Raw genomic sequence first — 17633 nt, 5'->3', positions numbered from 1 at the left:
CAGCAGGGGCTGCAGCCTACGCCATCGCCGGTGACTCACAGCAGCCCAGCTCCAGGTTGAGCTGTTGTTCAGTATCTTTGCTGTAGAGGGCAGTGTCACTGGCCCTCATATGTGGGATCCGAACCGGGGCCCTCTGGCGTCCCAAGCCAGTTCTTAACCCAACGCGCCATTCAGCCGGCCCTGGAATCATTTTCATTTCATGCAGCTTTAACAAGGAACCTATCCAATGACACTTGCTTTTGCCTCCTTTCAAGGATTTTGGGGAAATGTGACATTGCATTGTCGTTAAACAGATTCATCGCTCGCACTGCTGCAGCTTTTTGTGCTTTTCTACAAAGTTTTGCACTGTTTCCCACATTTTACACATCTCCCTAATCTCATTTGAAGTGAGGGATTCCTCCACCTTTTTCTCCTCCTCTGCAGATGAGATCTCCTCCATAACCTCCAAGCATGGGAGACGATCACCCACAATCCTGCAACAAGAAAGAGACAGAGACACAGAGCGAGAGAGCGAGAGCGAGCGAGCGAGCGAGCGAGCGAGAGAGAGAGAGAGAGAGAGAGAAGTACCATTGGCTCAGTTGTGATCATGTGACATTTGGCGTCATGTGTACTACTCGTATTGCAAGACATCGCACATTTATCAAGTTAACATTTATTAGAAATGTTTGCTTGTCTTGCGGAACACTCGCAGAACAAGTTAATCCAAGGTTTTACTGTACATGGTAGGATGTGCATAGGTTACATGCAAATACTATGCCATTTTGTATGAGGGACTTGAGCATCAGCAGATTTTGATATCCGTGGAGGGTCCTGGGATCAATCCCCACAAATATTGAGGGGCAACTATTTAAAACTTTCTGTAATAAATGGCGTGGGAGCCTTTTGGGAAGATGGCGTGATTTTGCTAATTCAAACCTAGAAGGAGTTATCTTACCTCTGTTTCATTGTGGTTATTTTCTTAATACACTTCCTTTCATCATGGCTCAGAACCAAAAGGGATAAAGTATGGAGAAACAAATCTCAGAAAGTTTCTCAAAAATTATGCAGCAAGATTTTTTGTACTGCAACTTGAAAGTAGTATTACTTTAGTAGCTTCTTTGTTAGGTGCTCTTTAGTAAAGCAAGCTCAGGAAATTTTATCATGCTTTTTTTTTTTTTTTAATTAGGTTGAGTTTTTTCCAATAGGAGAAAAATTTTGTATCAATCTCAAAAAGTATTCTACTTTTCCTTAAAAATACATGATCAGTATGTTTATCTATAAAATATATAATACATTAATATTAAGATATGCACTAAATTTATTTTTTAGATTAGCATAAAAAACCCCAAAACTTTTAAAAAAAGTTTTGTATAAGTCCTCATTAGATCTTTTTTTTTTTTTAAATTGGGGAGCTGGGGGGATGGGAAGTGCTGGGGAATTGGGAGAAGGGGAACAGACAAGTTGCTGTCGTTTTGTTCTTCAGTCTAGTTGTGGATGACGTTGCTTCACTGGCCCAAGTTGGCACCATCATTGTGCTCTTTCCGGGCGAGGCAGATCAGTTGCCGGCTTCTGGACAGCCGCTCACTGCGGCTGCTGGCCATTCATGCTGGCTGCTGGCTACATATGGTAGCTTATGGCAACCCACTGCAGCAGGAACTGCAGCTTACGCCGTCGCCGGCGACTCATGGCAGCCCAACTCCAGGTTGAGCTGTTGTTCAGCATCTTAGCTGTGGAGGGCAGTATCACTGGCCCTCATATGTGGGATCCGAACCAGGCCCTCTGGCGTCCCAAGCCAGTTCCTAACCATCGCGCCACTCGGCCGGCCCTACATCTTTTTTTTTTTAATGAGAGCCAAAAGTCATCGTTAGAACAAAACCCTTAGTTTTTAGTTCTGTGGTATTGTATAGTTTATACGTGCCATCTTAAAGAATTTTAGTCCTTCTTTTAAAAGAAGAGCTTTAAAAACCACAAAGGATGCAGTGAATCTTTTAATTTGTATGGAAATTTGCATTCTACTTTATGAGCCCTTTTAAAGTTGTTATCAAAGCCATACAATTAAAGTTTAAAAAAATCTAATAGTTTTACAAGGGTTATAAATTAAAAAAAAACACAAAACTGTCCCAGTCTTTCCAAGAAGAGAAGGAAATGTTTACTTCAATATTTCTTAGTAACTTGCTTATGTTACCATACTGTACTATATCTCTCTACTGGCTTCTTCCTGTAGAAAGAGAATTAAGCTCTGAAACTAGTGTCTATGTGTAAAGACAGGAAAGCCCCTCCTAGTGTGTCTGGTCTCTTGTTCTATTTTGCTGTTTTAAGACTGTCATTTTCATTCCTTATCTATTATTTTGGCGTTTTATAAATATGATGTCAGTTGTTATTCATATGACTTAAATGAAAATCTATTTCTTTGCTCCTTTTGATGTTTTTGCTTAAATATACCTTTTCTAAAAGTGGAAAAAATTACACCATTAGAAGCAGGTTAATGGGGCCAAAAGATAGTTGGAATGGCAATTCCTAGAAGAGATGGTGTCATAGATCTTTTTTAGTACTTTGTCAGAACTGTAATTAAGGTATACAGTAATTGTTTAGTTGCTTTTTGAAATTGAAGTCTGGTGTCCATAAAACTGCCACATGAGAATGTTGAAATAAAAATTGTTTTGTTATTTAGAAGTAAAAGTATGTATATATGCATGTTTATACATGGATATATATATAGTGTATAATGTATTGTTATAAATTTTCATGTGTGTGTGTGTTTGTTTGCTCCTTCTCAGGCTTATAGCACTAGATTATGGATGTGTTGTAAATATGGAATGGAAGCATTAAACACCGATAAGGAGGACTGAAAACTCTGATAACCTAAGAATGTACAGTAGAAACTTCCACTATATAACTTTAAATTAGTTTAACATGTTTGCTTTTCTGATTCTGTTGTGAAGATAAGGACTTCTTCAATAGTGGTCTTTTTATGAAGTATGAAGCCCTAGTGGCTTTTAAGTAAACTCTTAATGGCAAAATTAAATATTGATTTTGATGCAAACAATGATTCTACAGTCATTCAGAATTCAAAAAGAAACACTAGCTAGTGCTGTCCCCTAGCAGCCTGTTCCCCTCCCCCCAACCATTGTTTTTTGTTTGTTTGCTTGTTTGTTTGTTTTAAAGATTTTATTTGGGAATTGGGGGAGGGGAACAGTGTTGGGAAATTGGGGAGGGGGACCAGCCAAGTTGTTCTTCAGTTTTAGTTGTGGAGGGCGTCAGTCGCCATCTGGCTTCCCGTTGGCATCTCATGGCCTCTAAGCTAAAGGTGCTGTGTTCAATCTTAGTTGTGGGTGGGCGTAGCCAGCATCCCATGCGCAGTCGAACCAGCAGCCCTGTTGTTAAGAGCACACCATCCGGGCGGCAGCTCAGCTCAAGATGCCGAGTTCAGTCTTAGTTGCGGGTGGGCATAGCCCACCATCCACCATCGAACAGGCAATCTTGTTACACCAGCTGAGCCATCCTGCCACCTGTTGACAGCTCAGCTTGGATGCTGTGTCACTGGCCCATGTGGAAATCGAACCAACCACCCTGTTGCTCAGAGCTCGCGCTCAACTCTTAACCAACTGAGCTACTCGGCCGGCCCCCATAACTATTGTTTTTAGGCTGTAACTGTTCCTGCCTTGAAATTTAATTCATATTATTTGCTATATTTCTGTTTTGTGTAGTGGTCAAATAAAATAAAAAATTAAGTTCTAGATATTCTGGAAAGTTGGTTGATTAAGGGGTAGTTTGCATAACTATATTTCTGTAAACACACTGGCTGAACAGAAAGAACCCTAGGAGAGAGAAGAGGATTTCTACTCTCTACTGAGAAACCTCAAATTGTCCTTCTAACAATCTTCACCTAGAGAAATCTAGGCCATCTGAAAGATGGAGCGAAGAAACTCTGTGCCCTTCTCCCACTGAGGAAAGGCTGGATTGAAGGGAAAACCACAGTACCATTCTGTTTTTATTTTCATCAATACGGCTTTCTCAAAATGATGGGCAAGGGTTGCAGGAATGGAGGGAAAGCAGTGTCTCAGGATAAGCTTTACAGCTGTTTACCAAAGTCAGTGGAGCAGAGAGATTCTGTGTAACTCATTAAACAAGGTGCCTGAACTGCAGTGCTTCACACTGAATCAGTCTCTTCATTTTGGCCTGTTTTTGTTTTTGTTTTTTTTTCTCAAAAGGATGTACATTTAGATGCCAGCAAACTAAAGGAACTTTCAAATAGTGACCAGGTAAACTGGGGGGAGTTAAGAATCCACTCAAGTTGTTGAGCATAGTAGTTCTTAATAAAACTATCGTAATTGTGGGGGCCGGGTTGCGGGGTGGGGGGAGCTTCTTTGTTCTCTTAAGGAAATTAAATGAAGACTGTGAGATAAGGGATCCAAGTGAACTGATAAAAACAACACAATAGAAAGGAATGCTCACAAAACTAAGGAAAAAAAAAGAATATAGAGCTAGGTGGATACTGTTGAATAACTATGATGCACACCTGAAACTAATATAATATTGTATGTTAGCTATATTTTTAAAAAATTCTTTAAAAAATACAACAACAAAAAAGAATGAAGGGACAAGCTATTGCTTGCAGATTTTAAAGCCACATTAGCAACAGCAAGAAATAGAGACATGTGAGCTAGGAAAAAACAAAGAAGGGATTAGCAGATGGTAGGCACAAGACACATTAACAAAGATTGGGTTGGATACAAATCAGGTAGGAGGACAGTCTTAATAACTGAAGGATTTTGAAGTAATTAAGACCTGAATGGCATTTCAAAAGAAAAAAGTTAAATGCTAAGATAAACCCTATAGAACTACTAAATTTCAAGAATGAAACCTATATATGAACCAGTTGGAAATGGATTTGAATTTAAAAATGAGAAAAATTATTTTGACCACAGACTTCAGTAACAACAGGTACCAGAAGAAAATGGATGCTGTCATTATGGAGATATTGGGGTTGGTGGGGGATTTGGCCAAAGTGAAGATTTGAATACATTTAAATGTTTGAATTATGTCTAGGTAATTAGGGTAATCAAGTTTAGGGAAAAAAAGTGTTTTTATTAATTTGAAAAAAGCTATATAGTGTAAAAATAAGGTAATTAGTGAAAAAATTATATAAAATTGTAATCAACTGGGAAAAGCTCCAGCAACTTCCAGCCAAAACTCGAGAGTTAACTGTAGATTCATTTCATATAAAGGCAGTTATTATTTAAAGTTGACAAATTAAGAAATAGGTTTAAGTATTGATTTTAAGTTATGTTTAGTAAAAATAAATTAGATTTCAGTATCTTCCAAATAACCATTGCATAGCCATTGCTGGACAGATCAATAAAAGTAAAAACAAATTTTAAAATGTTACATTTCTTATAAAATGGAACTTAATCTAATAAAAGAAAAAAACTTCTAGGCCTATTATCCCCGGGGTGGGTTCTTAAACTCCTCATTCTGTTCATCTGGGCAGTATTTGAAAGATTTTTGGTAATGTTACCTACTTTGATGTCCAAGATAGAAATTGAGGGGAAACACCAGAAAATTTTCCAGATATCTTTTATTAAGCTTATGCTCAAGCATGAGGGAGGCAGCACAGTGGAAAGGAAGGACCTCTGAACTGACTCTGCGTCTGGTAGACAGCTCATCATCGCCACCTCAGGAAGGTTTTACAGGGGTAAAACCTTGATCAGCTGCGCACACTAGTAGTTTGGACATCTGTATGGAAGTAAGCGGTTAGGAGGGAAACAATCAGTTTTTTCTGCATTTTTATGTAAGGAGGAATGGAGTGGTGGTATTCTTGTGGTCAGCTAATCCAGCATTCCTCCTGGCATTCTTTCGCCCTGGTCCCAAGTCCCTATGCTGTCTCAGTAGCTTCTAGCATGGATCAAAAAGCTATAAACTCCAATGTAGGCTATCTTTAAAAACTATACCTAAAGCAAAGGAATTCAGATATATCACTGTCGTATATCTTTAAAAAGAAATTGAATGCTTTTAATAAGATTCTTCTAGACACTAGGACTACAACAATAATAAAATAGTCCTCATGGGCTTTACATTCTAGCAGAAAAAAACAAAATATATAGTGATTACAGAGTTAGTAATGTGGTAAGAGTTGGCAGGAGTACAAAATACCATGAGGATGTAATACTACGAACCTTACCTGGTTGGGGGAGGGTGGAGGAACTGTCAAAGAAGATTTGAGTGAGGTTTAAGCTGAGACCTAAAGGTAGAAGAAACACCCTTCAGTAAATGGTTAGCCATTTTGATTAAGATGAAATGGAATCCCTGCTGTACTCAGTATTACACAAAAATAACTTCCATGTGAATCAACAGTTTTAATGGAAACAGTTTAAAGGCCTAAATCATGGGTGAATTTTTATAATATTTGGGTAGAGAGATCTTTTAAAACTTGATATGAAATCCAGAAATCACAATGGGGTTGCATGATAATTTGCCTACATAAAAATTAAAAGTGGCAGTTAAACACCATTAAAGAAGGTTGAAAAGCAAGTTAGAAATGGGAATGAAAGCAATCTATGAGACAAAGGATTACTCTTCCTGTTTACATACTGAACTCAAAATAATAGTAAGATCTTAATAACAAGCATATGTTCAGCCTCACTAATAAAGAAATGAGAGTTAACTAGATTTTTTTTCCCCTATTGGATGGGCCAAGATTTTAATCTAGGATTGTTTACATGTGGAACAGCTAAATGTCCCTCAGTGTAAGGTTGGTTAAGTAAATTATAGGACATAACTACAGTGGAATATTACTCAATGAAAAATAATGTTTTAATATAGAATAAAAATATGTTCATTGAGAAAGACGTCTGTTAGATAGTTTTTTTTTTAGTGAAAAAAGCAGGTTATAAATCTGGAGTACAATGTTTTCATGAAATGATAGACACATACGTCTATTTTGCTGTGTATGCATAGAATGCTATCTAGAATGTTCACCAGAGTATTAGGAGTCACTAATTTTGTATAGTCAAGTTTTTGATAATAGAAGTTTATCTTGTGAGCACGATTTTATTTAAACATAGAAAGATATTTAATTCACTTACTTGTTTATATTTAGTGTTATCTTCATGTTTCTGCTTTTCAGATAAAACCTGGCATCTTAGGTTTTCTCAGAGATAAAATTTGTAGGAAAGCATTTGATTTTCTGTTCCATGTATTTTGATTAGCTGAATGATCAAGGACAGCTTTAACTTTATATGAGTTACCTTATTATAATATGTTGACATTTTCATTGATAATGTCATTGAAACATACAATAGTCAAAGTACCTATTTATAGAAAGATATTTATTAGTCTTAGGAGAGTTTTTCTCATTTGATTTTTTTTTTCCTGGCGATATAGTAAATGCCTTGCACAAAACCTGAACAAGATCTTTATTAAAAATATTGGAAATCTCTTCTGAGCATTGATTATTTTTTAACCCAACAACCTTCTGTTTGTTTGTAAAGAACATTATAGTTAGTGAAACCTGGTTTTTACAAGTTAAAAAGTAATTTACCAGATTTCACATAAATATTTTTGCTGGTTGTATTGTCATCGATTGGAAGTTTTTTTAATCTATTGCTTTTCCCTTTAGAATATTAAGATAATTTAAGGAGGTCCATGCCTATGTCTCTGCTGGATTAATGGGAAATATTATGCGAAGTATTTACCACTATCTTCTGTCAAGAAGTTTGCACTTTAGTTGAAACTGTAGGTAGTACTTGGCATACATGCTTCTTGATATCTTAGCTAGTGAACTACTTCTGTATATTTAGATACATGCTAAATGAAAAGCTAATATGTATATAGATAATTTGATATAGAAACATTTCAAGATAATCTTTTTTTCTTCTTCCTCCCCCTTCCTAGTAAATTGAAACTTATTTCAAATAAATATTTAGAAAGCAAATATTTTCTATTTTATAAAATGAAAGTCATGTAATAATTTCATTTTTAAATGATTTGTGGGGTGAGGTATGCTTTGTAGGTGGTTTACTTGCTAATGTATTTAAACTGGTATAACTAAAATTATTAATAAAAAGAATTTTTTGTAAAAAATATAAACTAACCTTTTAAAATAGCATTACTCCTCACAAGGTACCACTAGAGATAGTACAGCTTCATCCTTAAGTTTTAGTTGTAGTACTATTACAATACTAATAGCTTTACTTCCAAGGATAAAAATGAAGTAAAAAAATATCAAAATAGCAGCCAGTAGCTCTATCTGCTTTCTTCATATGTATATACCTCTGTTTGCTACAATTTTGGCCACACAACTCATTTCCTCTGAGCAAAAAAGGTTATAATCTTGGTTTATTTTAATTCAGTTCATTGCTTTTCCCTATAGAAAATCAGGTTTTGCGAGAGCTCTAACAGTGTGCTATTGCTGGGCTCTCATCCTTTCTGTTTAAATAATGCAGGTACTTTGATGGAAACCTGGAGAAGCTCTTTGCTGAGTGTCATGTAATTAATCCAAGTAAAAAGTCTCGAACACGCCAGATGAATACAAGGTCATCAGCACAGGATATGCCTTGTCAGATCTGCTACTTGAACTACCCTAATTCGGTGAGTATCTGGTAGTTTAAGGCTAGCACAGAGTCTGTTTCAGAGGGTCAATCACCTTTCATTATTTAAACAAAGGAAGGTCTGGGATGGAATTCTGGGATTGTAGTAACCTATCAATATATTAAGGATAAGAAAAGGAAGAGAAGAAAGACGGTGTTCTATCCTCTTCCTCCCCCATTTGTTTTTTAAAGCAGTAACTTGTCCAAGTAGTCATTATATGTCTAAATCTTTTCTGAGTTTATTTTATCACCGGGGGAGAATTGTGTGATAGGTAAGCAGTGAGTGGAATTATTTTTCATCCAAATTAAAATAGATTTAAGACTAAGTTTTAAAAATAAATATCCAAAACACTTATAAAATGTCACTAATACTATTTCACTAGGGAGCTTTCAGGATTCTTTATACCTTCAAAAAAACAAAAATATTTTTACTTACACAGATCTGTTCTAACAGATTCTTGAATACAGGAGATGGTGACAGTTGGAACAGATACTAAAGGGAAAGTGTCCCTCTTAAAACCTGTTGAATTTAGATGATTTACTTTGGCGTGTTTCATAAAGAAATTTTAGGCGTTTAAGTAAAAATCTTCCAATGAAGGCCTTACTTTATTAGTAACTATAGGAATGTTAGTAGCATAGATAACATTTAGTTACTTGGAAGTTACCTCTTAAGATGTTTCAAGATATCTAAGAGATAACTTAATTCCACAGTAATTAAAACTATCTTGTTCATATTCTCTGCTTTTTATGGTTAAGCAACTCTTTCTAGTAATTACTGTATACCGGATTTCTGTCACTGTATTATATATTTTAACATATTGAATTGTTTTTCTTTGTTTATCTTAGAGTTTTATTTTTGTATCTTTAATGAGCCCATTTGAAGGTAACTAATTTGTTCACATGTACAAGGGCTTAGAAGAGTTTTTAAAAGAAAGTTAAGTACCCAGAGAAATAGAAAAATCAGTGAGTTAAAATAACTTAGTTGATAAAGTGCTGAATTGAATTTCCAAATGCTCAAGTTTTGATCACAGCTCTAACACTAGCTGTTTGGCTTTGGGTAGTAAATCGTTTAATCTCACTAATGCTCAGGTATTTTTTTCTCTCATATGGGTTGAATAAGATATTCTTCCAAATTTTTCAGCCTGAGAATTTTATCTATTCCCTCTCCTTAAATCACAATTCTAACTTGAGTATTTAAAAAACAACACTATTAAAAATACATTGAATTCATGTTTTGACCATTTTGTGATTTTCCTTTAACAGATTCTTTTTGCCAGTTGACACTTACATAGTGTTTACAGTTTATAAATGTTTGTGAGGTAATACTAAGACCCAAATAAATTGGCCCTGTGTTTACAAGGTTTTCTTACTCCTTGGCATTTCTCCTCCTGTTCTATTATAGCCATTTTCTCCTTAGTTTTAAGTCCTAAAGGTAATTTTAGTACTGAAGCTAGCTGCTTGCAAATATCCCCCGTTACTCACTCAGTGCTGTTGGTACTAACAGTCTCAGCCGATTTGAATTGGAAATCATGACTGGAGTTTTACCATGTAAATTTTGCTTGCACTTGTTAACTGATGGTGGAGATGTTCATTCAACACAACAGGCACAATTCTAAGTGTTAGAAACACAATGGAGAATAAAGGTGTAATGTCTGCCTCAGATAATATACAGGTTAGCTGGGCAGATAAGTAAACTGCTATATTCAGAATGATAAGTGCTTTGATAGGGCATGATGCTGTGGGAACATGTTGGAAAGATACCTGCTGACTCGGTTTTGGGTCAGGGAAGATTTCCCACAGAAATGACATTTGAACAAAACTCTGACGGTGTGGTAGTTAGGAAAATGCAGCAGTAGAGGCATAGGAAGAGAGTACACCACCAAGAATGGTAAACAGTGCTAAAAGCTTCAGTGAAAATAATTGAAAAGTGAATTTGGAATTAACATGAAGTGTAGTGATGATCTTAGAAAGTTATTTTAAGTAGTGTGGTAAGATGTAAACCACACTGCATGGGCTAAAGAGTCATCGTTCTTGAAAGGAAGTGAAGGCAGCAAATATAAACAAATCGCTCTTTTAAAAAAAGTTTAGCTATGTAAGTGACAGGACAAGGAAGCAAACAGAGCAACATGGGTTGGAAAGTAAGTTAAAGTGTTATGGAAACTGGCAAGCATTATGAAAAATACAATTATAATGAAACTAGAACTCCGTATAGTTCTTAGACTACTATAAAAGGATAATATAACCTCTTCGATGTTGGAATTGAATGTCACCTGAGATTCTTCACTGAAGCTTTATTGGATGGGTGATTCATTACTTGTATAACTCCCATGTTTCCATTTCCACTACTCTCTTCAAACACTGATACTTGCTTTTATTAATGTTTATCTTTAATACCTTTATACTTCTAGAAGGCATCTTTAGCTTTATACAGTACCCCATGAAAACAGGATTTTTTTTACTAAATGCTTCTGATACCTAGGTTAACACTTTAGAGTTAACTACTCTGGTGGTCTGTTCTTTAAAAACAATTACCTGAGACTTTGGAGCACTTTTTAAGTTCCCAGATCTCCCACCCTCTACCCCAATTTATAATAATGTTATTTTAGATCAAAGCAGCAAGATCTAGCTGTACTAACCCCTCACTCTACCAGGAGATATAGCTTGGGCTATAATATCTTCATTTTTATGAAGTAAATAATTTGTATTTTCTAAGAATAAGCTTTGTCAAAGAGATGCAGGCAACATAGATGATTGAGAGGATAGTCTACCCTCCGTCCCCCCACCCCTGAGGCACCTCTGAATCTTTTTTCTCTTGAATACACCGAAACATCTGATCTAAGTCCAACCTTATCTTCCTTTATAGCTCAATCCATTTCACAGGCCAGGGGACTGATGTTCTGATTATTTGCTCAGTTTTTATAAACAAAATGGCTTCAGCTTATATGGGAGATTATATGGGTACTTCCTGATGGAGGAAAGATAATTCTTAGTGTCCTTAGTACTCTTTGACATTAGTTGCTATGTATGTAAAATGGAGGGGATAATTGAAACATTTAAGAGTGTGTATTTTTCTTCAGGACCGTTAATTTTTGTTGTACGTAATATTTCATACATTTTAGTGTATTCTTGGTCATATTTATTTATGATATAAACAGATAAGATAATCTGATCACCTGAGTCAGGGAAAAGCCCAGAGAACCAAGTAGGTAAGCACAAGTTAGTTAGTAAGGGAACAAATATGTCAAAGGAGAAAGAGGGAGAGGGAAATGAGACAGGCAGGAAGATACCCAGGTATCATTATTTATGATAATGATGCAACTTGAGTGCAGTGAGTATGTCTTTTACCACAGGTTAGTTTTTGCTTTATCTTTAGACATGCATTTGTGATTTCTTTTTCTAATGTATCTTGTTTAGTCTTATCCATTTAATTAGAAAAGTTATTGAAAAGTTTTTAACGAAGAAAAAGCTTTCTTTTTTATCTTATATGGGCCCTGGTATAGAAGTCCCAACGGTGGAAATGTTATTTGTAGTCATCACTTGATAACCACCGTAACCATTAATTTCTCAGTCTTAAGGATTCTTATTTGAAAGAAAAGGAAAGCATATGAGGATGTGTATATTTTTAAATTATGAATAGAACATTTTAGAATTGTTGATGTATTACTCTACTGTATTTTGTCTATTGAATGCCCCTTCTCATTATAGCCGTAAAAATCAAATACTCTCCATTAGTGATCTGGCAACAAGTTAGTGCCAGATCTCCTTCATTGGTGGGGAGTAGATTTTGTTTCCCGGATCTTTTTTTAGTGGACGAGAATACTGATTTTCCAAATATTTACCTTCACTTGTTTTGTGAGTTAGAATCATTGTCAATCTGAATAACACCGTATTTTAAACTTGATAAATATTTTCCATTTCATTTGGTCTATACAACCAGTCTCAGGACTCTTGATACATTTTCTTTCATGGTTGCTTTCAGGCATTTTTTTATGTAGTCGAAGTGCTATAATATAGAATTTGTATCTTGACTCTTTGCATCTAATACCATAAGCAACATCAGAAATTTCATAAGTATATTTCAAATAATAGCTAATTAGAAAATGTAATGTAATAAAAAATACAGAATGAATAAAAGCTAGAAATAAACTTGGCAAGAAACGTGAAAGAATCTATATGAAGAAAAGTTTAAATACTAAAGGAAATAAAAGGATAAGTTGAGCATTTGGAAAAAGGTAGAATGATAGTAAAACATTGGGAAAGAAGAATAGAATGATGGGGGTGCAGGATATTTAGCCCCACCAAATACAAGAATAGACAGTGCAGTGGACAGGATGATAGAGGAGGAATATCGGATAAGGTGGATTATTCAGTAAATGGTGTTGGGACAATTTGGTGGCCATCTGGGTTGGAACTTTCAATTCATTCCTAAATCCTTATATCGAAGTTAATTAATTTAGAAGCCATAAATTTTAAAATTAATAACATTTTGCTACAAAATAAAGACCTGCATGGCAACAAAATGTGAACATTCAAATTGCAACTGGGAGAAAATACTTTCCACACTTATAAATGGCCAATTTTCTAAATAAGTAAAAATCCCCACTAAATCATTAAGAAAACCCCACGAAGAAATGGGCAAAATAGGTAACAAGAGTGTACAGAAAAAAATTACAGCTTTAAATCTTTTTTGAGATATTTAAATTTCACTCGTAATTAAAGAAATTAAAATAAAAACTAATGAGATTAGTTCATTTTCACCTGTTCCATTGGCAAAGATCAAAGAGTTGGATAGTACACTATGTTGGCATGGGTGTGCAAAACCAAATTGTCTTAAGCTGTATCGATTGCTACAACCTCTTTGAACAAATATTGATAATAATCTATCAAATTGTAAATGTATATCGTTATAATTTCACTTGTACAAATTCATCTTGAGATACATTTATATGATCACAAAGATGTGTATGTAGTCAATGCAGCAGCATAATAAGCAAAACATAGTGTTTTTTGTTTTTTTTAACCAAAAATCCTCATAGCACCTTTATTTAAGTGTGTTGAGTAGGGAAGCCCACAAATTGTGACCCCACTATCTCAAACAGACAACTTAGTTTCTTTAGGCCTCTGATTTTTCTCATCTACACAGTAGGAGTGATAATGGCTCTGTCATTTTAAGAATTAAATGGCATGTCACACAAGTAGTTTTGTATGTCACACACCTGTGAGATATACTTGTCCTTGTTAGGGTATCCCATTAGCCAGTGGGACTATTAGCAAGCCTTCCTTAGTTGGAAGACTATTTATTATAGATGGGTCTTTTTGGAAAATAAACAACAGGATGAGAAAAGGCAATGTGTTTATCAGTGATATTGGTCCAGTTTTATCTGGTTACAAAATAAGAGTCTAAGGTGAACCTATTGGAAAAGGTAGAATATTTGAGAATCAGAATTTGAAGACTGAGGCAAAACATAGTCTTAATGTCCATTAAATCTATTGAATAATAATTTTTAAAAACCAAGATTTAGGCTAGAGTGCATACCTGTGTACATTAGAACATCTCTGAAAGAATATGTAAGATACTGAAAATAGTGGTTACTTCTGGGTAGAGAAGTAGAAGACAAGGATGGGAGGCAGGTGAGGGAGACTTATTTTTTAACATAAACTCATATTACTCTTAAATAATTGTTTTTAACCATGAGCCTATATTACTCGTTCACTAAATAATTCAGTAGTAAATATTATCAAATAGTCTTAAACTAAAATATGGTAACTATTATTTGTCTTTTTAAAATATAATCCTCTAGACTCTCTAATATTAAAGTACTTACTTAATATCCCATTACAGGGTATATAGTATACTTCATTTGACCATCCCTCAATAGTATTTCAAATGATATAAGTAATACAAGATTAGACCAAAATGTTATTGTTATTCTTAGCTATATGAATTTATTCTTAGCTATCTGAATAAATCTTTCGGTCTCCATAAGATTTTATTTTCTAGGTTAGCTACATTCCACACAGCTCCACGAAGTTCTGTATTTGTGTGAGATACTTTCTATAAAGCTTTTTTGAGATATAATTCACATATTATAAAATTCATCAATTTAATGTGGTTTTTACTATAGACACAGTTTTGCAACCATCACCATAGTTAGTTTTAGGACATTTTCATAACCACAAAATGAAACCCTATATCCTTTTACGGTCACTTCCCATTTCCTCCCAATCCCCCAGCCCTAGGCAACCACTAATCTACTTTTCCGAATCTATTGTACTTTCTCTATGAATTTGCCCATTCTGGATTTTTCATATAAGTGGAGTCAAACAATATGTGATCTTTTCTGACAGGCTTCTTTCACTTAACAGTGTTTTCAAGGTTCATCCACGTTACATAGTATGCATTGATACTTTATTCCTTTTTATGACTGAATATCCCATTGTATGGATATCCCACATTTTGTTTATCCATTTGTCAGTTGATGGACATTTGGGTTGCTTCCACTTTGGGGCTATTATGGATAATGCTGCTATGAACATGTACAAGTTTTTGTGTACATACATTTTCATTTCTTTGGGGTATATACCTAGGATGGAATTACTGCATCATATGGTAACCCAGTGTTCAATTTTTTGAGAAACTGCCAGTGTTTTCCATAGTTCGTGCACAGTTTTGCATTGTGTGTGAGGGTTCTAATTTCTCCACATGTTTACCAATGCCTGTTGTTATCCGTCTTTTTTACTGTGGCCATCCTAGTGGATGTGAAGTGGTGTCTCATTGTCATTTTGATTTACATTTTCCTGTTGGCTAAGGATATTGAGCATCTTTTCATGTGCTTATTGGTATATGACATATGCTTACATTTAATACAAACTTGTCTGTCTTTCCTAAATATAAATATGTACTGTAGATGCATTTCTCATTAGGTGTTTTATGTTCCATGTATTTAACATGTCAGCACCTAGAAGTTCATTTTAGGAGCCCATCTAGTATTGTCAAATTGGACATTTTAGCCACTATGAGAAATGTGACCTAGTAGAGCTTTATTGAGTCACTATGTATGGTGATTTTTCTGATAATGTCTTATAAGTCCATGTATTTTTGTTGCAGTATTTCACTGGCCTTGAGTGTGGACATAAATTTTGTATGCAGTGCTGGAGCGAATATTTAACTACCAAAATAATGGAGGAAGGCATGGGACAGGTAAAGATGCTATTTTTGTTATTATTATTTTTAATTTTAGTTTTTGTTGAATTTCCTGTGGTGTTTAGACTCTTGCACAAATATAAGCATTATGTATTATGAATTGCTTGGGAACTGTTTTCTAGATTAAAACAACTAGAAGATAATTGAGGCTTTTTTCTATTTACATTGTGACATTCCAGTTAAAAATTCAGTTTAAATATTGTTTTCTCAGTGGGCATTACCATTTGTATGTCAGGCTAAACTATTTGAGTAGTGTTTTCAGATCTCTTGCTTTTGCCTTTCAAGTTCTACATTGGAAAGTCAATTATTCAGGTCAGCAGTTCTAGTTACCTTATGGTGATAAACACACTCATGCACATACATTTCCTTTAATAGAAAGTGAAAGATTAAGATCCTATAAATGTTACGACATCCTCAGAACCGAGCAAAGTGCCTGGCCATGGTAAGCATTCAGTAAATATTTGTTGAATGAAGACATAGTTTAAATTTCAATCTTTTTCAGACTATTTCGTGTCCTGCTCATGGTTGTGATATCTTAGTGGATGACAACACAGTTATGTAAGTATTCCTGATAGAATCTGCATGTTGAATATTGGCTAGTTGGTTCAACCAAATTTGTGCTCAGTACCTCAAAGGAGGTGAAATTTTTAAAGTCTGAAAAGACTTTTAATCTACATTCCTTTGTAGCACAAAAGCCCGTTTGTTATTTGTTTCAATGCGCAATCAGTATTCTGGTAAACTTGGCAGTGCATGACAGCTAGATTTCAGTAGAACTTGGAATTGGAGAATAGGATATGTCAGTGTGTCAGTGGAGGTCCTCTGGGAAGCAGATGCCAATATAGAGTTAAAAGGGAAAGAGATTGATTATGGGAGAGCACCTGTGCAGGATAAGAGGCGGGGGAGCAGGAGCAGACAAACCTCGATGTAGGTATGACACCTGTTAAAGGAGAAAGAAGGAAGGAGGATTCAGTAGGAAGAGACTCAGGCTGAGAGGCAGCTGTGAGAGCCTCTAGCAGCCCTGTGGGGAGCCCCACTGCATAGCTTGACTGTGGAGGAATGCCTCAATAAGCATAAGTGACCAGGCCCTGGTACCCTTCATGCTCGGTCATGACCTGGGTGCTACCCAGGGGGAATGTGGCCTCAGCTGGAGGCTGTTGGCTAACCACTTTCCTTGTGAAAGGTTCTCTTTTGAAGGGAGAAAGAAACTTGAAGAAACAAGAATAGTTAGTTCCTAAATCTGGGGTAAAGTCCCAGGGTGCTTAATTCCTCAGTGGTGCTCTTTTCATAACCTCGGGCTGTCTAACTGACTTTACTCTAGGAGGATAAACAGATTGAGGGTCTGAACAAACCATAAACAAATGATATAATTAGTCCTGGACCGTTGTGTCTGTTTAAGCCCTAGGATTTGAAGGTAGTAAAAGTAAAAGCAGCCATAGGCTGTTATGAGCAAATTTCTTAACCTAATAAAGCCATGAATTGACCTCATCAGCACACTTTCTAAAGCTCACTGATCCCACTTTAACGTCAGTCTACTTTGGTTTACTAAAACATATTCACTGTTGTTGTCAGCTCTGTATTAATGCTGTTTCTATCATTCAGTAAATCTTATTTCCATTATTGTTTCAAGCTCGCAGAAATAAGCTGTCATTTTGAAGTACCACCATTCTTCCAGTTGTCCCCTGATACTTTTCAATCCCTTGTATTCTTTCATCAATATATCAATACACTTCATCAGTATAGGTCACTGTATTTTTTTTTTTTTTTTTTCTGAGCCATCCTGCCACCTGTTGGCAGCTCAGTGGCAGCTCAGCTCGGGCCACGAATCAAACCGGTGACCCTGTTGTTCAGAGCTCGTGCTCTTG

The 17633-nt window shown here is 35.5% G+C and overlaps 1 protein-coding gene across 1 annotated transcript in view; it reads left to right on the top strand.

The window, feature by feature from the left end:
• The window catches only part of ARIH1 (ariadne RBR E3 ubiquitin protein ligase 1), a 120997-nt gene that overhangs the window by 61465 nt on the left and 41899 nt on the right, over positions 1-17633 (top strand). Inside the window, exons 3-5 of the mRNA XM_019659600.1 lie at positions 8424-8568; positions 15676-15768; positions 16274-16329. Coding sequence (XP_019515145.1) covers positions 8424-8568; positions 15676-15768; positions 16274-16329 — 294 coding nt within the window. The remainder of the gene's footprint in view (positions 1-8423; positions 8569-15675; positions 15769-16273; positions 16330-17633) is intronic.

This window comes from Hipposideros armiger, unplaced genomic scaffold (genome assembly GCF_001890085.2).
Source record: "Hipposideros armiger isolate ML-2016 unplaced genomic scaffold, ASM189008v1 scaffold_302, whole genome shotgun sequence".
In the NCBI taxonomy this organism is placed as follows: Eukaryota; Metazoa; Chordata; class Mammalia; order Chiroptera; family Hipposideridae; genus Hipposideros; species Hipposideros armiger.
The sequence above is the reverse complement of the archived record's forward strand: the minus strand, read 5'-3'. Positions and strand labels throughout refer to the sequence as shown.